This window comes from Pelophylax lessonae (assembly GCF_965119305.1).
Source record: "Pelophylax lessonae genome assembly, chromosome: 4".
NCBI classification, from domain to species: Eukaryota; Metazoa; Chordata; class Amphibia; order Anura; family Ranidae; genus Pelophylax; species Pelophylax lessonae.
The window spans coordinates 88,121,642-88,146,952 of NC_138771.1; the positions used below are offsets into that span (position 1 = coordinate 88,121,642).

At 43.5% G+C, this 25,311-nt stretch overlaps 1 protein-coding gene across 7 annotated transcripts in view; it reads left to right on the forward strand.

The window, feature by feature from the left end:
- DMXL2 (Dmx like 2) overlaps positions 1-25,311 on the forward strand; it is a 429,248-nt gene that overhangs the window by 225,953 nt on the left and 177,984 nt on the right. For all 7 annotated transcript variants that reach the window (XM_082252816.1, XM_082252819.1, XM_082252821.1 and 4 more), the window contains exons 18-23: positions 7,761-9,434; positions 12,373-12,483; positions 13,324-13,493; positions 19,223-19,320; positions 20,072-20,237; positions 20,326-20,590. In XM_082252816.1, the coding sequence (XP_082108942.1) occupies positions 7,761-9,434; positions 12,373-12,483; positions 13,324-13,493; positions 19,223-19,320; positions 20,072-20,237; positions 20,326-20,590 (2,484 nt within the window). The remainder of the gene's footprint in view (positions 1-7,760; positions 9,435-12,372; positions 12,484-13,323; positions 13,494-19,222; positions 19,321-20,071; positions 20,238-20,325; positions 20,591-25,311) is intronic.

Consider the following 25,311-nt stretch of genomic DNA (forward strand, 5'->3'; position numbering starts at 1 on the left):
AAACTTTTACCATGACATGTGATACACATTGCATTAACTTCTTGGATTTCACAATCAAGAAGGACAAAGAGGGTCATATCTCGACTACCCTTGTCCGCAAACCTACAGCAGCTAACACCATATTGCATGCTACAAGCTCCCACCCTACACTTTAATTAGGTTGATACCGTATGGCCAATACCTGCGCCTTCGCAGAAACTGCTCCAATGAGTCCTCTTTTAAGACTGAAGAGGATGGCCTCAGAAATAGACTCCTACAACGTGGGTACTCCCATGCACGTCTTAAAAAAGCTTACCTTAGAGCGATTTTACCAACTAGACAAGACCTCATCTTCAAAACCAAAAAGAGATCTGACTCTCAAAGTCCAACCATTCATCCAACACGCATTATTACTAAGTACACCAAACAACACAGACAGATACATAAAATTATCAACAAGCATTGGCATCTTCTTACAGTTGATCCAAATCTGAACGCCTTCATCTCAGACAGACCACAGATCACCTACTGTATTATAGCTAATTCGTGGCTGAATATAGATGTGACCCCTGCAAAAGACCGGGCACCTTCAGGTGCAGGGATGTAATCTATGTAGGTACATGAATACTAATAATAACATCTTGTTACCTAATGGTAAACAATATAGACCAACGCATTACGCCAACTGTAGGACCATAGGTGTCGTCTATCTCCTCCTCTGCTTCTGTGGGTGCTTTTACGTCGGTAAGACGAAACAAGAATTTATCAAAAGAGCTCAGCGCCATATCTCTAATATGCGGACGTGTAACCCGGATCTCCCTCTCCGGAGACATGTCCGTGATATCCATGATGGAATATTTCCATACATTCATTTTACCATCTTGGATAGAGTGCACCCCAGCAGCAGAGGAGGAGACTGGGACAAGACCCTTCTTCAAAGGGAATCCAAATGGATTTACTACCTACAGGCCACTATACCGCCATGCCTAAATGACCGTATCAACTTCAAACCATTCCTAGAGGGCTTTTCCTCAGGAAGTTGGGAACCTTAAAACTTTCACAATAATACTCGTACATGAGATTTCCCTGATCTTCTTTTCATAAAAAAGTTTTTAATTTTTACCCATATGACACACATAGTCCTGGCGGTATCTGTTGGGGTGCATCTTATAAAATTTGATTAGAGACGTTTCCTAGTGGTGAGGTTTTTTGAGTTTCTCGACACTAAACTAGAATATGGTAGGTGGACTGTAGCGCATCATATATACACCATATATATAAAGTTTTATCAAATGCATTAAAGAGAAAGTAAAGTCCCTAAAAAAAATAGAGAAAAAAAAGCCCTGTAAAGAGAAAGGCATAATGAGCTAGTATGCATCGCATACTAGCTCATTATGAAGTACTTACCTTAAAACGAAGCCCCCGCCGTGCCGCCCGCTCAGCGACAGGACGGCCGACATGTCCGGCCGTCCTGCTTCCGGGTTCGCGTCCCCCGGCCATCTGATTGGCCGGAGGCGCGATTACATCACTCTCGCGCCTGCGCGCGGGAGCCGCCGTTCATGGCACAGGACTCTGAAGGAACGGCACGGGTGGCCTTTCCTTCAGAGCGCATGCGCCGATGACGTCATCGGCAGTATGCACTCTAAATATCTCCTAAACAGTGCAAGTTTGGGAGATATTTATAGCACCTATAGGTAAGCCTTAATATAAGCTTACCTATAGGTAAAAGTTTGTGAGATGGGTTTACAACCTCTTTAATACAACAAGCAACTACATCGGCCTCTTTTAATTTCTCTCTTGTAGAAAGTTTAGGGGACTTTGATCATAGATAGGTCACTATGCTCTGTTCACCTGAACATCTTCATCCATAGATCTACATTGAAGACTAATGGATTGGATCTAATAATATAGTGTGTACTTTTCTAATAGAGATCCCAATAATATGCTCTTTGGTTTTACACCCCCCTCTTATTGTCCATCCCCCCTCCCCCTTCTCCTTTTTGGCCATGATATCTTGAGAGACATCCAATGGGATTTATCCATTTAATGATATCCATATATCCGCTATTAATATGTGACTTTGGGAGTTCTAATTGAGAGCCGTTTACTACCTTGTTCCTTTAACTACTATTTTTTGTGTTGTCTAAAATGCTGGGCATGTAATATGCTTCAATTATCCAATTTTGTACACTTTATGTTGTATACTTGTATATGACATAATTTTTGTATATATATATATGTTGTTTCGTTTTTTTTAGAACCACATCAACGATTTATCATGAGCCCCCGTTCACACTGGGGTGACCTGTCAGGCGACCTGGTCTGACAGGTCGCCGTAGGTCGCCTGGCATAGAGAAGCTGTGGACCCGTTCTAATAGGAGCGACCTGGAGCGACCTTTGGGACGACCTGGAGCGACCTGCATTGACTTCAATGTTATGAAGTCCGTGCCGGCCGCTCCGAGGTCGCGGTGCGAGCAGCGCGCCGCAACCTGTGAGGTCGCCCTGGGAAGTCAGATCGCCCCAGTGTGAACGGGGCCTGAATGTTATCAACATTTGATATTTGTAAACATTGCATTTGGGGCCCACCATTACATTTTTGCCATTGTTCCTCCGTGCTTGCTTCTTCCTATCCCCCCGACGCACACAGGGGACGGGATCGATTTCTTCTGTCTTGTCCCCTGTTTCTTTCCTGATTAGGGTAGAGCGCCACTCAGTGGTTCACTCTCCCCTACAGGATTTGTTGCGTCGGCGTCAGTGTTAATTTTGGCAGCAAATTTCAATTTAGTTTTAGTCTTAGTCTTAGGACTAAAATGGCATTTTAGTTTTAGTCCCATTTTAGTCTTCTGCAAGTGTTTTAGTTTTAGTCGTATTTAGTCGACTAAAACTCCAGTATAATTTAGTCGACTAAAACGCCCTACATTTTAGTCGACTAAAACTAATTTTAGTCATCTATAATCAAATGGGTGTAGTTCAATTGTAATTTGTAATGCATTATTTAAGCATTTCTCTACAATTTCCAAACTCATTATATACTACTGCTGGTCCTGGAGTGAAAAATCTAATATGTTATTATTTATGCTTTGAGCATGCACCAGTGTTAATTTTTGGCAGCAAATTTCGATTTAGTTTTAGTTATAGTCTTTTGACTAAAATGCCATTTTAGTTTTAGTCATATTTTAGTCTTAAGACTAAAATGCCATTTTAGTTTTAGTCGTATTTTAGTCATCTGAATTGTGTTAGTCGACGAAAACGTTTTAGTCGGTTTTAGTCGACGAAATTAACACTGGTCGGCGTGCCTGGAGCGCAGGACTCCGTCCGATTGACAGACTGGACGGGGCTGTGCGTTCCAGACACGGGGGATCCTATTGGCTCCTTGCGTTGACACGCTTGATTGGGTCCATCGGTGCATGCGCAGGCGTCCTTTTAACCGGCGCGGACGGCACTATTGGATCTCGCCGCACCGGGGGAAGAGCGTACCACCACCGCAGACAACAGGTATCTTATTGAAGGCTCCTCGCTTATCCTACTTCATTATCGAAACCCCTTTTTTTTTCATGATATGGAGCCTTTTATGATCAGATTTTAAGTACATCATTTATATGTCTCCCTTACTAGCCTCACTACTTCCCGTTGCTTTCCGTTTACATATAGGTCGGTATACATCATTATGTTTCAAATAACTCCTTGTGTGGATCTCATTCTCACACCCCCATCACTTCCTCACTCCTATCGGACCATCCCCCCGTTCTTGCACCTTTTCACATGTGGTGGAGGTTTCCTCACATTTATGGTTTTTACCAGGAATTGTCACGGTTTCTTTTACCTCTTTTTTTTCTCCACCACCCTTCCCTTTTTTGTTCCCTAGTGTTTCCCATTTTTTTTCTTTTGTCTTCCCCTTTTTCCCCTTCCCTGCTCCCCCTTCCCCCCTCCCTCTTTCCTTTCCCTCTTCTTTCCCTCCCGCTTGTTCCCCTTCCCTTAGCCACCACTTCCTTTTCACCACCTCATTCCCATCATTCTGGCACCATCACATGCACTCACTCCTCACCTTCTCCTCGGTTCCTCCATCTTTCCTCACACACCCCACATTCATTTTTTTCCCCTTCCACTCACCTATTTCCCCTGTTTTCCTTCCCTCCTTCCCCCCTCCCCCTCTTTCCCTTTCCCTCCCCCCTTTCTTCTCTTTTCTTTTTTCCCTCCCTCTTCCCCCCCCCCCCCTGTTCTTTTCTTCCTTTCCCCATCTTTATCTTTCCTTCCCCTCCCCTCCTCACTACCACCCACCCCTCTCTCTTCTCCCTTTCGTTTCTTCTTCTTTTCTTTTCCTACTCACATTCCAATACATATGTTAATTTTTTCCTTTTTTTCTCATTTATACTTAAAACATTCTTCAATGTTTTATTATATATTTTTTATTTAGATACTCTTTTGTGCCTCGCCAATTGCCCTCTGAGATCCTCGCAGGATAGGCCACGGAGGAACCAAACATAATAAAACCAACAAATAAGCTACAACACTACTTTTATTTTATGTGATCCATTTATTGTTGGCTCTCCTACTCCCTCTTTCCCCTCGGTCTTCTCGCCTCCCCCTGACTGGTGCGCTCCTATTCAGCGCCACAGACTCTTTGGACTGCTGCACTTTTTTGTATGCGGTTGCAATCATCCGGAAACTCGGCGAGTGGTGCGTATATATACATACCTTTTTTGTATTATTTATTACTGATTGATTTTTATATTTTACGCTTTGTCTTTTCCTTCACAAAAGATTTTTCTTTGGACAACAAATGCAATGTATATTCTCTTACTGTCTAAAGTACTGTTTTTGTGAGATAGAACTAATTTGTCTTTTTACATAGAATTGTATCCCAATTGACCTTCGGATAAAGGGTTTTGCCCAAAACGCATCAGGTCTAGTTCTGGGAGACTCCTATATTCTCGCCTTATAGTTTTCTCAGTGATGTATTTTCACTACATATTATACTCAATGTTTTTTATTCTTGTATGTTATTTCTCACTTGTATGTTTTCAATAAATTTATATAGTTTTACATTTGTGCATATACTTTTACTACTTTGATGGTCAATTGCCTAAAAAGTCCCGCCCCCAGGGGAACCTTCTCTTTTTCCCTGTAGTTCAGATAGGGCAGGCTCTGTGAATTCTGTGACACAGCAGTGCCTACTTGGAGAACATATGGCACTTTTCCACTGCAAGTACCGGCTCGGCCCTGCTTGCCTCGGTTTGCTTTTCCACTGCATGGTACCGCATGGTACGGTGTTGAAAAGGTTTGGTACGGTTTGCTTTTCCACGAATAGTAAGTGGGTGGGATAACAACGATTCTCTGACTAATCAGTGGCTAGTAGTGACAAACAGTCAAGGCTGCATGCAAAGGATTGTGGGATATGGTACCGGTACGGCCCTCTTGGAACCACAACTGAGGCGGTACTGTTTAAGCGAGCCGTACTGTTCGGTTCAATGTAGTGGAAAAGCGCCGCCGTACCGTACCGAACCGTTCAACACCGTACCATGCAGTGGAAAAGCGCAAAAGCGAGCCGGACTGTTCGGTTCCTTGCAGTGGAAAAGCGGCAATAGGGAATGTGTCACAGAATTCAAGGACGTGAATGCACATGCAGCGTAATTCTACTTTTCCGAATACCTTTCTGTATTTTGTAATTTAGGAAAGGGATTTTGGAGGCAAGACAAAAATCCTACTATATTGCAGCTTACCAGTGGCAGATGTAGTGGCTGCATTAGTTTCTGACTTCTTCAATATCACCTCATTTAAATTGCGATGTGTATTCTTTTATCTAATGGTTGTCGATGGTGTCCCCAAGTGAGGTGCGCTCCCCCACTAAGGAAGTTAAAGTGGTGTTCCAGCTGTGTAAAAAAAAAAAGTCAGCAGCTACAAGTACTGTAGCTGCTGACTTTTAATATATAGACACTTACCTGTCCAGGGAGCCTGCGATTCAGCATCCCAGCCGATTTTCTGATTGGTTGCCGCGTGCTGCCGCCGCCATTTACTCTAAGGGAAACCGGCAATGAAGCCTTTTGGCTTCACAGCTGGTCCCCTACTGTGTGTGCGCAAAGCGTGCTGCATGTTCTCAATGGCTCGGCGACGGGGAAGAAGAAAGGGGACGGAAATTCCAAGGGACGGCGCCCTGCGGTGCTGTCTCGCGGAAGTGGGGAAGGGTACCTGTCAAAAACAGGTCCCCCCCCCTCCCCCCTGAAAGGTGCCAAATGTGGCAACGGAGGGAGGAAGCAGATGAGCGGAAGTTCCACTTTTGGGTGCAACTCTGCTTTAACATATGGATCTGGTGCTGGATGAATTTCTAAAAAAGGTTTTTATTGCTGTCTCTGCTCTTATTAGGAAGATTTACCCTCTTTATTTGTCATGTTTACTGTTATCACTAAGAGTGAAATTAAAGGAAAACCCCAAATTTTGGGTTGTCCCCGGAACAGTAATAGTGGTTAATGATTCTTACTCTGAATGGTCTAAGGTTATCAGTGGTGTACCCCAAGGTTCAGTGTTGGGACCCTTACTTTTTAATATCTTTATAAATGATATAGGGTCTGTGATTAAAAATGTACCATTTCAATCTTTGCAGATGATGCCAAGCTATGCAGTGGAATAACTTCCTTACAGGATGTCTCTAACTTACAAGCCAATCTCAATGCACTGTTTAATTGGGCAACTATGTGGCAAACGAGGTTTAATGTTGATAAATGTAAAGTTATGCACTTGGGAGCGAAGAATATGCATGCATCATAAATACTAGGAGGAGGATAACTGAGGGAATCGGTGGTGGAGAATGATCTGGGTGTTCTGGTAGATAATAAGCTTAATAATATGCAATCCCAAGCTGTGGTTCCAGAGCGAGCAAAGTCTTTTCTTGTATTAAGAGGGTTATAGACTGCAGACAGAGAGAGAGAGATATAATTTTGCAAATTATGTGTACAAATTATTAGTAAGACCTCATCTGGAATAAGCAGTTCAGTTTTGAGCACCAGTTCATAAAAAGGATTTCATGGAACTGGCAAAAGTGCAGAGAAGGGCAACCAAACTGACAAGAGGCATGGAGGAGCTCAGCTATGAGGAAAGATTAGAGGAACTGAGTTTTTCTCTTGAGAAGAGGAGATTATTTGGGGATGTGATCAACATGTATAAATACATAAGTGGTCCATATAGTGAACTTGGTGTTGAGTTATTCACTTTAGGTCATCAGGGGACAAGGGAGCACTCTTTACATCTGGAGGAAAGGAGATTTAATCTCCAAATATGGAAAGGCTTCTTCGCAGTAAGAGCTGTGAAAATGTGAAATCGACTCCCTCAAAAGCTGCTTCTGTCTAGCTCAGAAGGTTTTTTTTTAAGAAAAGGCCTGGATTATTTCCTAAATGTACATAAAATAACTGGATACTAACATTTATAGGTAAACTTGATCCGGTGAATATCCGATGGCCTCTTGAGGGATCAGATTATTTTCCCCTGCTGGAGCAATTTGGATCATGGTTTGCTATGTTTTTTGCCTTTCTCTGGATCAATTGTGGGTATGGGATTATATTATACATAGGATTGTAAAATTGTATTTTATTTTATTTTTTTTCCCTTTTATTGGTTGAATTAGATGGATTTGTGTCTTTTTTTTCAACCAGACTATGTAACTCATGTTCAAAATACCCTAATCTTTCCTCTGCTGATTGCCCTTTATATGATCTAATTGAATACGATTTCTCACAATATAAAATAAGAACTCACTCCAAGTTGTTTTTTTTTTTTTTCCATCCACATAGGTCATCTCAGCTCTTCTTCAATTTACCCAGTGTGCCTTGCACCATATTTAGTGGTTACTACATGTTCAGATAACAAAGTGCGATTCTGGAAATGCAATGTGCAAACATTTCAAGATTGTGTAAGTAACGAGGAACAGCAAAGCTTTTGCTGGAAAGAATGGTCATTGATGAACGAAGGGCGAGAGGAAAACAGCAGTACCATACCTGTGGCAGGAAAGCCGGTTGCAGTGAGCTGTTCTTATACAGGAAGACTTGCTGTGGCTTACAAGCAGCCTATTCAACATAATGGCTATGTCTCCAAAGAGTTTTCTATGCATGTGTGTCTCTTCGAATGTGAATCCACAGGAGGATCAGAATGGGTCTTAGAGCAAACCATTCATCTTGATGATTTGTTAAGAGTTGGCAGCATGCTTGACCCTCATGTGAGCGTTGATAGCAATTTGTTTGTCTATTTTAAATCGGATGTATTTTTAAACAAAGACAAACATCTGGTTCCCAACATCAAGCATTTAGTGCATTTGGATTGGGTTTCAAAGGAGGATGGCTCTCATATACTAACAGTCGGTGTTGGTTCTAATATTTTTATGTATGGACGACTTTCCGGTATTGTTACCGATCAGACCAACAGCAAGGATGGCATTGCTGTTATCACTTTACCACTAGGTGGTAGTATAAAACAAGGCATAAAATCCAAATGGGTGCTACTCAGATCAATTGATTTGGTGTCATCTGTAGATGGGACACCTTCATTGCCCGTATCTTTGTCCTGGGTTAGAGATGGGATTTTAGTTGTTGGAATGGATTGTGAAATGCATGTATATGCCCAGTGGAAACACAACCTGAAGTCTAGCAACAGTGACATTTTGGTCTCTGAAGACAATGCAACACAGTCTGAATCAGTCCAGATCTCTAAGAAGACCAGCGTAATTGACGGGGCAGCTATTGTAGATGATGTCTTTGGTAGTCCTACTGTAGTTCAAGATGGGGGGCTTTTTGAGGCTGCTCATGTGCTTTCTCCAACTCTTCCACAGTATCATCCAACACAACTGCTGGAGCTTATGGACTTGGGAAAAGTTAGAAGAGCCAAAGCCATTCTTTCACATTTAGTCAAATGCGTTGCTGGGGAGGTGGCAATTGTTAAAGATTTAGATGCTGGAGATGAGGGAGCTCCAAAACGTCACCTGTCACGGACAATTAGTGTTAGTGGCAGCACGGCTAAGGACATGATTATCACTGGAAAAGATGGAACACGAGATTACACAGAGATCGACTCCATACCACCATTACCTCTATATGCTCTGGTTGCTGCAGATAAGGATACTGGATATTCTGCTCCTGAAGAAACCACAAAGATGTCCCAGAAAGCAAAGCTTAGTTTTGGTAGTAAAGTCGATGACCAATATTCTGACTTGTTCCAGGTGCAGAATATAACAACGGATGACTTCATTGGGTTTGAAACTGAGAAAAAAGAAGGTAAATCCAAAGTGATCAACCTTTCTCAGTATGGGCCTGCTTACTTTGGCCGCGAGCATGCCAGCGTACTCTCAAGCCATCTCATGCACTCTAGTTTACCTGGTCTGACACGGTTGGAGCAGATGTTCCTAGTGGCTCTTGCTGATACGGTGGCCACAACCAGCACAGAGCTTGGTGAAAGCAGAGATCACAACTATTCAGGTAATAATCACATCTCACAAAATAACCACCATAAATAGGGATTAATGAATAGTCTGTGTGTTTTCTAAGAGATACAGTATGTTTAGAAATGAACATTTAAAAATGATATTTTATTACACAAATTGCAAGACTAGGTGTTAATCTAAACTAAGTAAATGACTGGCACCTTAGCTTCTTTGTCACTAGAAGATTTCTGGTTACATGTGATTTGTCTTTTTATTAATTTTTTTTGTTATGAGCAGAGGGAGGCAAATATTTATGATGCAAAATAGATTTGTCATTAAAGGATATTCCAGCCAAAGCTCATTTGGCTGTACATCTCCTATGGATCACAGGAGTGCAGTTCGTTCTGCACTCCTGTGACCTGTTTTTATTAGAGAGCTGCCTGAAGTCCGCTCTCTGCTGATGTCATGGAAGTTAGTCCAGGCACCGGGTCATCATGACAATGGAAGTGGGGATCTGCCAGGTGCCTGGACTGAAACCCTGCTCAGCCTCTCGGGGAGCCTGAGCCAGCCAATCCCCACCCCTCTACAGCCCAGCGCTCCAGTGAGCGAGGAAGGGGCAGAGCAGATCAGCAGCACTCTGCTGTAAGAGCTGTCAGAACCGAGCGATTAGCGGTGTTTGAACGTTGAGTTTTCAGTGTAGAGGCGCTGGGGGACAAATGCAGCATTGGACCGACTGATCCACCTAGGTATGTATAATTTTTGAAAAAAAAGAAGCCAAACTTCTCTTTTAATGAAATTTGGGGGATTTCATTACTGACCAGCTTCTGAAAACGCTTGGACCCTAAAGGGTTTGTAACCCTTAATTATGCTTTGCTGCCAGCTCCTCTCGTTCAAGCTCCCATCCTGCACTGTATAAGTGTTTGTAAGAAACAAAGCCTCTAAATACCTTTTTGTGAAGTATCTTCAAGCCAGTCTCATGACTCCTGGCCACTCTGCTACTGCTATCCAGGGCTACAGCAGGAGGAGCCGAGCTCTCCCTCTTACATCAACCCGGAGTCACGTGGCCGCTCGGCCCCTCCCGCTATAGTCCTGGATTGTAGTATTAAAGCATCCGGGAGTCACGTGACCGGCATGAAGCTGCTTCACAAAAAGGTATTTTGAGGCTTTGTTTCTTACAAACACTTATACAGTACAGGATTGGCGCTTAAAAGAGAGGGGCTGGCAGTGACATTTTACTTTTTTATTAACAGAAGCAGGGGTGCAGAGACAGAGACACGGACTCCCAAGCTGACAGGAAGGGAGGGGAGCGGGGAGAGGATGAGGGAGAGCAGAGAGGAGACACAGCGGATGATGGAGGTGCACAGGCAGACAACGGTAGTCAGGGCTCATTAGCCATATTTATCATGGTCAGCACACAGAGGGGGGCACAGGAAGTTTCAGGATCAGCCAGGTTTTTTACAGTTTCCAGAGGGGCAGGTTAGACCGCACAAGAACTGTGCTTTTTAACCTGCTATAAGGAAACAGGATCTCTATTATTATTTTTTTTTTTTTAAACACTTTAACTGATATGCTGTAACCCATTTGCTTAATTACTTTGTGAATCACTGAGCAAGTATGCGGATCAGGAAAGAGAGAAGTGAGAGGGCAAATATCAATGCCAAGCATTGGTAGCCAAGTCAGTCAGCATGATAGCCAAGTAAATATTTTTTCCAGAACAAGTGATCAACAGTAAAAACCTTCATGTGTCTCTCATTGCAACCTTTATTTGATCAGCACAACTTTGTCAGGGGATCACTGTATAATTAGTAGAGAGTGGATGTTTCGGTTCCAGACCCCCTTAATATACCCATCACTGTTAGTAAAGAGCTGGCCACAGCAAGTGTACATGAATGTGAATATTTCTGTGCTGTTCTTGTAAGTGCTCCTAGGCTCAAGACAGTTGTCAACTAGCATACATCTATGTACTGGTGGCTGAAAGTAGACATATCTGAGAATTATGTGGGCTTCATTCTAAACAATGGCAATTTTCCAGTCATTTTTTTGCAGACCCAGGACAAGCATACAGCAACCAGTGTCAGAAAATTGTCAGAATTCTATGTCTATATCATTTTTTTTGTGTCAGAAAACAGTTACGCTTATCAGCAAGATCAGCATGCAAGTAACATTTTCAGAAACCGAAATGGGATCCTACATATTTCTCTGATCACCGTCATTAATTTACTTGACTGGGAAAAGGATCCACTTCTAGTGCATTCTAAAATTAACCTGAGCACCACGGCTGTGGGTTCCATCTTGACTTGGGCAGTCAAGGAATAGGTTAAACCTTGCCCCTTCATGGTGTGAAGTCTTTCCCCAATCATTCAAAAGGAAGAGCATGGCTGAAACTTGTCTTAGGCAGAAGACCTAGCCCATGTACAACCTAGATCCTTTGGGGAGAGTTCCTTTAACTTCCTGTCCTATAGACACAACCGGGAAATCCTCTCTTGGTTATCACTAGACTAAGTGTCCCTATTAGATTTCCCTTCTTCTCTTGTGCTGGTGACCCAAGTTATATATTGGATTGGTTTACCATCTGTCTCTGTGACCAGCACCACCATGAAAAATGTGTAAAAGTTTTCCGCCAGGACATAGACAACAATACAAAGCAACAGAGGTTTTTATTTTTTAATAGCTTATCAAAACTAGGAAAAAAGTTTTAATGTTGATATAAATTAACAACATATTTGATGATAAGGTGGCTTTGCCACATTTAAATTGAAATTTTAGCCGGGATTCTTTTTTCTTACACTGACGCTGAGACCATTGGTGGGCTGTTAACTGTATCAACTAGCAGCAGGTCTGCTTTTATCAGTACAATAGGATGAAATGTCTAGAAGCTCAAACTCAATTAGCATTGATAGGCTATAGCACTATTTTTTTCTGCCTCCCTTTGCCGTTCTTTTCAAGTTGCAGTTATTTTTTTTATATAACTTTGTCTAAATCTTTGTTTGCAGGAGGTGACAATCTTGATGAGTGTGGCTTAAGATACCTGTTGGCCATGCGACTGCACACATGTCTCCTAACATCCCTGCCTCCACTGTATCGTATTCAGCTGCTTCATCAAGGTGCTTATTTTCCATCTGCATTTACCTTGACTTCCATACAAAGCATAATTTTTTAGACTTGGGTTGATTAACTGAGCAAGCTTATAAACAGGCGTGCCCCCCCAAACAACAGTCAGTCAGTCAGTAAGTAAATCTATCGGTTATTGTCCTGGTCATCAGAACACTAAAACTTCTTTGACTTTTATATAGATTCTGATGACACGAAGCACAAGGGCATTTCAATAGTAAGATTGTCCCAATTTGTTGACGGAAAATGGTAAAGGTTGCATATCAGCCATGTATATTTTGCAATCAGTAGATTTATTTTACATTAGCTGCTCACTGTTATTGTATTGGTGACCATACATGCTTTGATAAAAGATTGATCTCTTCCAGTAGTAATAATTGATAATTGACAACACAATCCATCGATATGCCACACACAACGAAGTATAATTTGAGTGATAGTTATGATTGCAAGTTATCCATCGTGTTTCTGTTTCCACTATGCAACCTCATAATTTGATCGATCTAAATACAATCAAGTTTATGAGAAAATCATTTTGGTGCTGCTGGTTGATACTAAATTATTATAAATTTTACACCCTGCTGATATGACTCAATTACTCAGGTTGATCAAATCTGATCTAGACAGAATCTAAATCAATCGGAAGGGAAGTTATGGCTGTTCGATCGCTTTCTGATTTAAATAAATCGCACATTGGTTGGATAGTAAAATTGAAGGGTGTATGACCATCATGAGGGTACACTTGTTTGGGAATAAGGTGTGTATTTCCCATTTAAGAGCTAAGATTCCAGTAGTTATTCAACATTTCTTCAACAATTGTATTCATGTTTTAGGGTTATCAACCTGTCACTTTGCATGGGCTTTTCACTCGGAGGCAGAAGAAGAATTAATCAACATGATTCCAGCCATTCAAAAAGGTGACCCACAGTGGTCTGAACTTAGAGCAATGGGAATTGGTTGGTGGGTAAGGAATATAAACACACTCCGCAGATGCATTGAAAAGGTAGGCATTTTCTTATCACTTATGTTACACCTTATTTTGTAAAATGGTGTCTGAAACCTTAAATATGCCACAGTTTAGAGCTGTAGTTTTCAAATTGTAGTCCAAAGACCATGCATGTGGCGATGGGTATGAATTGAAGGATTTGGAGTCAACCGCTGTAAAATACAGTCACTGGTTTTAGTAAACAAAGGTCGGATGTAGCATTGTTGCTTTGGTTCTCTCCAGTTGTCTTTTTGGTCAACAGTGAAGGGTCAGGAGAAGACTTAATGCTGCATCACTTTCATTCTTTTAAACCAAGCCCCTGGATGGCTCTAATAGACAAAATGCACACAGCTAATTTTTTTCTTGTGCCATTTTTTGTACCTACATCTGTATTGGTTAAATAGTTTGTAGAGCCAAGTGGGGGAGGGAGGGCTTTGGTAATAGTGGGTGTTTGGGAATAGAGATGAGCTCAGGTGTGTTCGGATCGTAGTCCAAACCCACCTGAGCAATCCCACCAGGGAGCCGTCACTTCACACCCCCAATCATAGGCAGTGTGTATGTGCAGCTGCCAGCCGGAAAATGCCTCACTGCCTATGATTGGCAGTGTGCAGTGAGGGCTTCCTGGTGTGATTGCTCAGGTGGGTTGGGACTACGATCCGAACATGCCTAAGCCCATCCCTATTTAGGAACTACGAATGAGGGTCAGAAACGGGAATGAGAAAATTTAGGAAAAAATCAAAGCAATAAGCAGCTAAGAAGATAAAAAAAAAATAGCTAGGCTTAGTAATAAGTCTGTTGTCCTGAAAAAAATTCCCTACATTGTTATAGTAAATGCAGCTTGTGTTTTGAGGAGTCTGCAGGTTACATTTTAGCATCTATCAGAATCTTTGTTAAATTAGCTGGGCTGCATAAAGTGTGTGAACTCCTATTTGAGTAACCATTTGGGAGACTAAGCCAAATTTTAAATAGCTGTGGTAAATTGTTTATCTGTAATTGTACAGTACAGGACACAGGCTGGATACTTATAGCCCCTGGGTTATAGGCTGTTACCTTCAGGTGATTGGAAACTGACAAAGCTTTTTGACATGCCTTCTGTGGGTGTACCCCTTTAACACTACCCCACTCCGTGAGACCTCTGTTTTTTGGTAGTGTCCCATAGGTGATAGGCCGCTTCTCCCTTATGTAGAATTGTCATGCTTAGCTACTTTTTTTACTTTGGATTCTTCAATCAGCCTCTGCACTAACGTCTAGAATAAACTAGAAACTGTGCATCTGAATCAGTGCAAACACAGTAAAATCTAACAAAGGAAGATTTCTCTGCAACTATGTCATAATTTCGCAGACCCCTAACAGGCCATCATTTAGCTATCACTGTCCAGATCCCAAAAGCATCAGGCTTCTTCTCCACCTCCACTTTCTTGACCTAAGGTGGAAGTGGAACTACCTCCCTTAGAAATAGTAGACGTGGAAAACCTAGAAGACGCTGAGTTGGTGTTGGAGGAGGTTGCACAAGATTTCTCGCCCCAGTTTCTCTTACACCTGATGCTATGGCTTCATGCTGTATGCTTGCCAATGCAAAAACTTTGGTATAGTCGCACTTGATTTTCCCCAGTCTTGCCAAGCCCCTCTGAGTCTAAAAAGACGTTTCCCCATTCATGAACAAATAGAGTGAGCATTTTGATGATTTGGTTTCTTCTGAAAAGGTTTCACTCCGAGAATCATTACCAAGGTATATCCAGTAAAAAATAAAAGCAGACTGTTCAAGTAGTAGACCCTGCCCTCTCAATCCTTAATGCTTAGCTTCCCATTCTTTGGGATGTGCCCCTTGTGCTCCTGTCTTCTAACTCAGGAGTAATCTCCCCCCACCATCATCATACACCTTTTGGATCGGCAGGGGTTAATAGACCTGAATTGCTGTCACGTGCACTCATAAAGTGTGCCCAACTATGCCCTCCCTTTCCGCGCAATTGCACCATTCATAGCATCCTTAACAAAAGCTTCTGTGAATGAAAAATTACGTATTAATGGAGGGCGAGAAAGTGATTGAAAGGTCTGTCGGCCTCCATTCATAGATGGTGTTTTATTTATAGAGGCTGCATGAAGGTGCTGCACAGAAAAGGCAAGCACAGTTGAGTGCTTATGACAGCTCCTCAGTTGTTACATCAGAAGAGGAAGATTACTGGAGTTAATTGGACTAGCAAATGAACAATCAGCAGGATCCTGTCTTTCAGGACCTAACTCTGGTGCAACACTTACAAACACTGCCGGTCTGCCTTGCTTTTCTGTGTTGATGCCATAAAACAATTTTCCTAATGGCTCTCCTTTCTGTCCATATGCACAGAATCTTATACAGTGGATATAAGAAGTCTTCATACCTCTGTTAAAATGTCAGGTTTCTGTGATGTAAAAAAAATTAGACAAAGATAAATAATTTCAGAACTTTTTCCACCTTTAATGGCACCTATGAACTGTACAACTCAGTTGAACAACAAACTGAAAATTTTTAGGTGGAGGGAAGTAAAAAAAAAACGAAAATAATATGGCATGCTTATGCTAACTTATGGACCACCCACCGTGTATTGACGTCGGTACTTTGATGTTAAATAGTGGGGTTATAGCAGCAGATAGCTGACATAACCCCGATATTTTTTTTAAACGGCGGGCAGTCCCCTTTAACATAAGGGTGGTCTCAGCGGCAGATTTGTTGCGGGATCACCCTTATGGGCGGCAGGAGAGTAGTCGTTCCCCCCCCCCCTACCGCTGCTTCCCAGTCGTTTTCCCGGCTTACCGGACTCGCTGGTAGCAGGGAAAATGATCTGGCCCACTCTCCAATGAGGGCAAGGTGGCCCTCACTCGACTCTATGGCCTTGGAGGACAGGAGCGTTGTCATACTTCCCTTCCAATCAACGGATTTAAAGAGCCCATTTTTTTTCTTTATAAAAAAAAAATTACTTTTTTTTTTTCTTTTTTAGTGTAGATGTGAGATCTGAGGTCTTTTTGACCACAGCTCTCACATTAAAGAAGTCCTGTCATGCTTATTTCTATCACAAGGGATGTTTAAATTCCTTGTAATAGGAATAAAAATTATCAGAAAATTAATAAAAAAAAAAAAAAAACAGTGTAAAAATAAAAGATAAAATAAATAGGATAAAAAAATGTAAGCGCCCCGCCCACGTTAGCTCGCGCGCAGAAACGAACACGTACGCAAGTCGAGCCCACATATGTAAACGGTGTTCAAACCGCACATGTGAGATATCATCGGGATCCTTGGGGTGAGAGCAATAATTTGAGGCCTAGAACTCCTCTGTAACTCTATACTGGTAACCTGTAGAAATATTTAAAATGTCGCCTATGGGGATTTTTAAGTACCAATATTTGTCGCCATTCCACGTTGTCCAGTGTTTTTCTCGATGCAATTGCTTCAGTGTTCCACCAACATGCAATTTCATTGCTTATCAGATACTTAGCCTCCTAGTCATAGGAGGTCTAACAGTGCTTAAAGTGATTGTAAAGTCTTGTTTTTTTTTTTTTTTTCTATAAAAATAACCTGTTATACTTACCTGCTCTGTGCAGAGGTTTGGCACAGGGCAGCTCGGATCCTCCTTTTCTCGGGTCCCTGGCTGGAGCTCCCGGCCCCTCCCTCCTGTTGAATGCCTCCACAGTAAGCGCATTGCTATGGGAGCCGAGCCGTAGCTCCATGTATAGAGTCCCAGATGACAGAGGACTCTATAGATTGCTGTGGACATTGCTGCATCAAGAGGGAGCTCAGTTAAGTATTAGGGGGGCTGAGGGGGGGAGCTGCACACAGAAGGCTTTTTATCCTAATGCATTAAGATAAAAAAAACCTTCTGCCTTTACAATCACTTTAAACTGTAACAAGGTATTCCCATTAGTAGTCCAGATAAACCTCTGCCACTTATAATCTCAGCCAAATCCGTTTAGATCACATCCAGTATGAAGAAGAAAGCAAAGGAACTCAGTGTAATTTAAAAGAACCCCATTTATTATAAAAGAAACCTTGCATTTCAGCTTAAAGAGCAGAGTAAAAGCAGTGCTGCTTTATCAGAGCAGACGTGATTACATCAACGCTAAGCTCTGTCTGACATGTTCCATCACAGGTGGGCAGAAAATCCTTGATCGTCAATGCCTAGATTGTCAATCTAGGTGATTCTTTGCACTTTTATCTTAAAATCCACCATATGATACATTTTGTTTAGTTCCAGAGATTCCAAAGAAAAATATAGATATAAAATATAATTTCTCATTTTGCCTTACCTTACTGGAGGATTGTTTACTGTGGTTGTTTTATATGTACCCTGTTGTTACTCCTCTTTGATCGTTTCAATAAAAAAATTTCATATTTGAAAAAAAATATATAATTTCTCCAATAAGCATTGTAGTATCGGTGGCAAACAAACTAGTAATTATGGCCTATGCAAACACAGTATCCTAAAGAAGGACAAACAAAAAGGTATTGACTCTTAGGGCTCGTGACAGAATCCGGACACCGCGACTGGGTATCTCCGCCAGTAAACTGCTACCTAAGCTCTGGAACACGGGATCCGTGAATCTAGCTATAGTTACCCCAAGAACTAGACAGTACAAGTTTTTGAGTCAACCAGAATCAAACTGTTTATTCAAAACACATGCTCACAGAGATATACAATCTGACAACGCCTCCCCCTTAGCCAAACAAACATACACATCCCATAATAAGCTTACTATAGGCAGACAGGAATAGAACAATTGAATGCAGGTATTCAACAACAACAAACCCCCACCCCACTAGCAAGAGTCTGATTAGTGCAGAGCAGACCTGACTGGGGTTCTTGGTCACCCTGTGCCACTAATAGACACAGGGTGACTTACACATAGGATGGACTGGGGAAACTGGACGAGGAGTCTCCCAACCTCCCTAAAGCAATCTGGGTTCCACAAGCCCCCCAACCAAAGTGACTCACGTCACAGGGCTCATTTACACTTGCTTCAAAACATGGCTTCAGACATGCTTTTTTTAAAGCTCTCTGAACGCATGCCAAAGTCCCTGTCACTAAATAAAAAGGTTAGCCTAAAGTCCTGTTTACACCTTGCTTTTGCTTTGGTTCAAAAATTATACCCTATGATGCTTTAGTGGTGCTTTAAAGCATCTCTAAAGCCTCTGAAGAAGTCTATGACAAAGCTCACTTGAAGCACCTGCAGCTTTTGAGAGGCTTTAATTCAGTTTTAGCTTTTCTTTGGAGAAATTGCAGGTATAATATATCCACACACACTTGCCATCTGCCAAGCTTCATTAAAGCTTAAAAAAATCACCACCGAAAGCATCATTGAAGCCCCACTAAAGTTTTATTGAAGTGCCACCGATGGCCACCACCATCAAAAAACACATCAAAAAGCATATTGAAGCTGTAGGCGGTTTAATTTGTGTTGAAGTCGAAGCAAGTGTCAATGAGCCCTCAGGACTCTATTGGTTTTACTTTAGGATGTTATGAAGGGGGACAGGCAAGGGTTAAATGGCCGTGGTGGTAAAAATAACAAACCCTTGTTGGTGGGGAGCACCCAAAACATACTTTTAGCTGGACATCACCTTGTATAAATGATTAAATATATATAGTATGTACTTCTAAACAGACAACGTTACATCTGTCTGTCCTTATTTCAGTTTTTGCTGTTGGAGAATGTAGTTTGCAAAAATAAACTTTTGATTTAAAAAAAGTGACCAGTTACTTTGATGTGATCTGTTTTTACAGGTTGGTAAAGCAGCTTTCCAAAGAAACAATGACCCACTAGATGCTGCAATTTTCTACCTTGCAATGAAAAAGAAAGCTGTTCTCTGGGGCTTATTCAGGTAAAAGTAGAAAATGTTATGTACACATACCTTTAAAAGGGGGGAATGTAGTCCCAAAGCTGTCAGTTGAACAAAATAATCCCTCTTGTTGCTCAGAATCTATGTTGGTAGTAGGTGGGTAGCTTTAGCGCAGCTCCTTGTGGATCATGACCAATGAGAGACCTGTCTGCCCTGCTGTGTTTGAGCATGAGTATAGAAAGCTGGTTATTGGCTAAAATATCTGTTACTTCAGGCTAGTTAAGTCGGCCCTAGTCAGTTCAAATCTCGAACAATTGATGGGCAGGTTGAATGTACCCAAGTTGATTCATTGATCTACTTGGGTACAACCAGCCTGCCGGATTTTACATGCAAATAGCGCTAGCGGCTGTTATAGCTGCTAGCAGTAATCACTGTGTTTTTCCAGCGTGGACTGCTTCCCCCGCCCCCTCTCCGCCCCCCACCCATCCCTGCAGGAGGGATTTCCCTGTCAACACTGACTGTGTTGATGGGGGAACCTGTGATTGCAGAAAATAAATTTGCTCTGTCTATGGCCGGCCTTAGTGGAGATTATAAATAGGCATGGGGTGGTGCTGATCAGGCACAGTTTGAAGGTTTCAAAGCCCTAGTGTGTAACTCATATGTAGTTGCAGCTTCACTTGATCTGGTTTCTTACTTGTATAGTTTGAAGATGGTTTGGTATAAAGGAAATTTTAAGAACAATCTAAATGCAATTTAGTTTACAATAGTTTGAGGCTGACATTGGTATTTTTAGGTCACAGCATGATGAAAAGATGACTCAATTCTTCAGTCATAATTTTAAGGAGGACCGCTGGAGGAAAGCAGCTTTAAAGAATGCCTTCTCATTACTTGGCAAGCAGCGATTTGAACAATCTGCAGCTTTCTTTTTATTAGCTGGCTCTCTAAAGGATGCTATTGAGGTATAAAGAAATCACATTTTACTTTTTGTAACACAAAAAGTCGCAGTCATGTGATTATTTAAATGACCTAAAGATTTTCTTCTTTTAGGTGTGCTTAGAAAAAATGGAAGACATTCAGCTAGCAATGGTTATTGCCAGACTGTATGAGTCTGAGTTCGATACCTCTTCTACACACGAGTCTCTTCTGTATGAGAGAGTGCTGGGATGTCAGAAAGATGGATCAGGTTTCTGCTGTACAAAACTTCATCCTGATCCGTTCCTGAGAAGCATTGCTTATTGGATCATGAAGGACTATACAAAGGCCCTGGACACGTTGTTAGAGCAAACGCCTAAAGAGGATGATGAAAACCCCGGTGGGTTTTTTTTGCATTGAATTAATGCTTTGCCTTGTGTGCTGAATTTTCCATGTCACTAAATATTATTGCTTACTTTGTATTAAGAGATTTATTTTCTTTTAGCTGCAAGGTGGACATCACCTCTTCATATAGCCTGTCGATTTTCAATGGGGGTCACCTCGCTCAGATCGTTGAGTAGCTGTTTGCCAAATAAGAAATATCTTCTCTGAAGCAGATAAAGAAATAATAGTATTCAAGACACTTGAAGTTAATAAGCCTTTATAGCACAATGCAGCGTCCGCCTTGGAAGCAGTTAAAAGAGGATTTCTGTGGCCAAAGCTTTTGTCATATTGGCTATCATTGGATATTTAACGTGACCTGTACTTAACCAAAAGGGGTTGGCAACTGACAGTGATGCTGCATAGTAGCAGTGATTAATGCATGAGCATACCTATTTAAATGGAATTTTTTAACTTTTTCTTTATTATTTTTGTTCCTGTGTGAACTACAATCAACTGTTCCTGTGTGAACTACAATCAACAGCCGGACTGGGCGACACACTGGATATCCTAGATCCTTACGGTCTTCCCAGTCTGGCCTACGAGCGTGACCCAACTATTGGCTATGCTCTAGGTTGGCCGCGACAGAGCTCCACTGGATGGGGGCTGACCAGTGTGAAACCCCTTGGCGAGTGAAACCCCTTGCGAGGTAGCATAGCCCTGGTCACGACAACAGTCACGACCAAAGTTGCTGTGTACCTCAGGCCGCAGTACCCCCCATTCTAAGATGGTGCAGTGGACTGCTGGGAGTGGCGCCCGCCTGGTGACCGCGGTATGGTGAATAGTGTCCCCCCTCCTTTCCTGTGGAATTTCTGGGGTGGTCACGGGCGCCCCTTCCTTGGGTTGGTAGGCCCCTCCTTTGTCCTTCCTCCCCCTTGTGCTTCCCCCCTTCTCCTTTGCGGGGTTCCCCCCTAAGTTGGTGCCCTCATCTGCCCCCCGGCCCCTTTTGGGGGGGCATGGGTGAAATTGGGTAGGGGGGCTGCATGGTACTGGGCTGGAGGAGCGGTGGGTGATGCCGCTGTTAGCCCCCTGTAGGGGGTGTTCATACATGGGTGCTGAAGGGGTGGTCCCCTCCTGGGTCTGTGAACTTTTCCCTGGGGTCCAGAGTCCCGTGCAGCGCCACGCGTTGCAGCCATTTTGCTGTGGTCTCTGTATTCCTGGCTTCGGCAGCCATGTTTGTTTAGTCCAGCCGCCATGTTTTTGGTTTCCCCATAGAGTTTCCGGTAGTGTGATGCAGTGCTGAGGCTGCGGGGGCCTCTAGTGTCAGGTCAGCATTTCCTCTTCCTGCAGTGTGGCAGACCGTTTTGGCGCTCTCCAGTCGGGTCTGCTGTATACAGCGCCGCGGGTGTGCTGATTTTTGTGGTGCACAGGGGGGAGGGGCCTCCCGTTTTTTTTCTAAAAAAAAAAAAATATATATGTTTTCTTTGCTGAGCATTACCATTTAACTCTGTGTGGTCATGGAGCCTGTGGAGCGCATTTCACCACCCAATCCACTCCTGGCAGCTGCGGGACCCTCTGGGTCTCAGTCTGCCTGGCGGCCATGACGGCAGCCCTACAGTTGCTAGTAGTCAAAGTAGATAGGGCCCTGCGAAGGAGACCTTGCAAGAAGCACAGTATATTTGTGATGCATCCCTGGATGCGGCCCCCTTGACAGCAGGGTTTCTGTAACGGCGGTGATCCTTCGCCACATGATCTGGTTGAAGTACTGGGCTTCTAAAAAAGTACTGTCTGATCTTCCTTTTGTAGGTGAACGTCTGTTCGGTGCCTTTATGAAAGAGATCATTAAGGGTCTAACGGGTGGTAAGAGTACATTACTTCCGCAGGTTGCTAAGGGCAAGGAACCTCACCGTACGCGAGGTCCCTTCTTTTCAGCTCACAAGCGGCCCTTTCGCCTGTCTGGTTTGCAAGAAAAGGGCTTGAGATCCATACGTAACTTTACGGGAGGCTGCAAGAGACCCTGGAATGGTAAGTCCAAAGCAGGCACTTCTGGTTCTGCAGACAAGCCTTCCCCAGCCTGAAGGGACGCACTCACCCACGTCTGGGGTGGGGGGGACGTCTTCGCTTCTTTCCGGATCCGTGGACCTTGCTTGTTAAGTGTAAATGGGTTCACAAATTGATTCGGTTCGGTTACAAGATCAAGTTTTGGTCCTTGCCTCCGGCAAGTTTCTTTGCTTCCAACTTACACCTGTCTCCAGAGCGGCTGCAGGGCCTCTACGGGGAAGTACAGGACTTATTAGCACAAGGAGTTATTGTTTCGGTTCCAGAGTCAGAAGGTTTCCAAGGTTTTTATTCAAATCTGTTTACAGTTCCCAGGAAGGAAGGCAAGGTTTGTTCGATCTTGGATCTCAAGGCTCTGAACCACTTTGTGCGGGTTGGAAAATTTCGGATGGAGTCCATTCGCATGGTAGTAGCTTTCTTTTATCAAGGAGATCTGCTGGCTTCTATCGATCTTAAGGACGCTTACCTTCATATTCCATTATATTTCGGGCATCAGCGTTTTCTTCGTTTTGCCGTAGGCGAGGAGCACTTTCAATTAGTGGCCTTGCCCTTTGGTCTCGCCTCAGCTCCTCGGGTGTTCACAAAGGTTTTGGCCAGTGTTGGCCTTTTTACAGCAGAAGGGGATTGCAGTACTAGGTTATCTGGACAATCTGCTTCTGCGTGCAGAGTCTTCCTCGGCTCTAGAAGCCGACTTGGACTTTATGGTGCGCACCCTGCAGGCGCTGAATTCAGCATCAGCCCGGGTGTTTCTTCCTCAGACAAAACTTCTGAAGCTACAGGATGCTGTTCGGCACCTGTTGTCCAACCATCGATCATCACTCAGGACTTGCATGCAAGTGCTGGGGCTGATAGTCTTCACCTTCGAGGGGGTTCTGTTTGCGCAGTTCCACTCCAGACCCTTACAAAGGGAGATTCTGATCAAATGGAACAAGGATCCGCTGTCATTGGACAATCTGATCCTGTTGAGTCAGGGTTCGAAGGAGTCTCTCCTATGCTGGCTATGCTCCCTGACCCTACGTCTGGGAAAATCTTTTCTTCCCCTGTATTGGACTGTAATCACCATGGATGCCAGTCTGTCCAGATGGAGAGGTGTCTTGGGAGTGTGTTCGGCCCAAGGTGTCTGGACTCGGGAGGAGGCCAGGTTGCTGATCAACATCCTTGAATTTCGGGCGATTAGACTTTATCTGTCTCCATGGATGGATCATCTGCAGGGACGCCCTGTGCGGATACAATCGGTCAGTGTTACGGCTGTGGCATATGTCAGTCATCAAGAGGGCACAAAGAGTGCCCTGGCAACCCGGGAAGTGGCCGGCATTTTGAGGTGGGCAGAACAATATGTTCCGGTCCTCTCTGCTGTGCACATTCCGGGGGTAGAGAATGGGCAAGCGGATTATCTCAGTTGGCAGATGTTGGATCTGGGAGAATGTCTCTTCACCTGGAGGTATTTCATCAACTGTGTCTTCGGTGGGGGACCCCTTGATGTGGACCTACTGGCTTCCTGTCTCAACAGGAGGGCACAGAGATTTGTGTCAAGGTCTCGGGATCCTCTGGCCGAAGCCGCAGACGCTCTGGTGGCCCCTTTGGGTCAGTATCGTCTAATTTACACCTTTCCTCCAATACAACTTCTCTCGAGACTGCTACGCAGAATCGAGGTAGAAGGAATTCGAGGTAGAAGGTGGCACCAGACTGGCCTCGCCGGTCTTGGTGGGCAGGCGTGGTAAGCCTTTGAAGCTTCCTCGCAGGGAAGATCTTCTGTCTGAGGGACCAATCTTCCATCCTGCTTGATGGTCGCTGGCTTTAGCGGCGTGGCTATTGAAAGCCTGGTGCTGAAAGACAGAGGGCTGTCCAAGTCGGTGATTCCTACGCTGTTGAAGGCTAGAAAATCTACTTCCAGGAAGGTTGATCATCAAGTTTGGAAGGCGTACGTTACTCGGTGTGAGTCGTGGGGGTTTCTCCGCGCTCTTTTTCTGTGTCTCGCCTGTTGGAGTTTCTACAATTGGGTGTAGATCAACGTTTGGCTCTGGGCACCATTAAGGGCCAGATTTCCACCTTGGTTATTTTTTTCGAAAAGGCAGTTGGCAGCGAAGTCCATGGTTCACACTTTTGTGCAGGGTGTTCGCCATCTGGCGCCTCCTGTGCAATCCTTGGTACCTCCTTGGGATCTCAATTTAGTTCTGTCGGTGCTTCAAAAGCCTCCTTTTGAAAACAGTTGAGAAATTCCTCTGCTCGCTCTGTCACAGAAGGTGGCTTTCTTAGTAGCTATTACTTCGTCCAGGTGTCGGAGTTGGCTGCATTGTCCTGTCTGTCACCTTACTTGGTGATTCATAGGGACAAAGTGGTGTTGCGGCCCTGTCAGGCGTTCCTTTCTAAGGTTGTCTCTGGGTTTCATTTAAATGAAGACATTGTGTTACCATCCCTATGTCCGAAGCATAAACATCCTAAGGAAATTGCCTTACATTCCTTAGATGTGGTAAGGGCGATTCGGGTGTACCTGGTGGTGACTGAACCGATTCGAAAAACTGATTCTTTGTTTTGACTTCGTAAGGGGCAGGCCGCATCTGCTGTGACTATTTCCGAGTGGATCAGGCAGAGGGTGGTGCAGGCCTATTTTATTAAGGTTCAGGTTCCTCCTTTCCCTGTTAAAGCGCATTCTACGAGGGCGCATAGTGGGCCTTCCGTCAT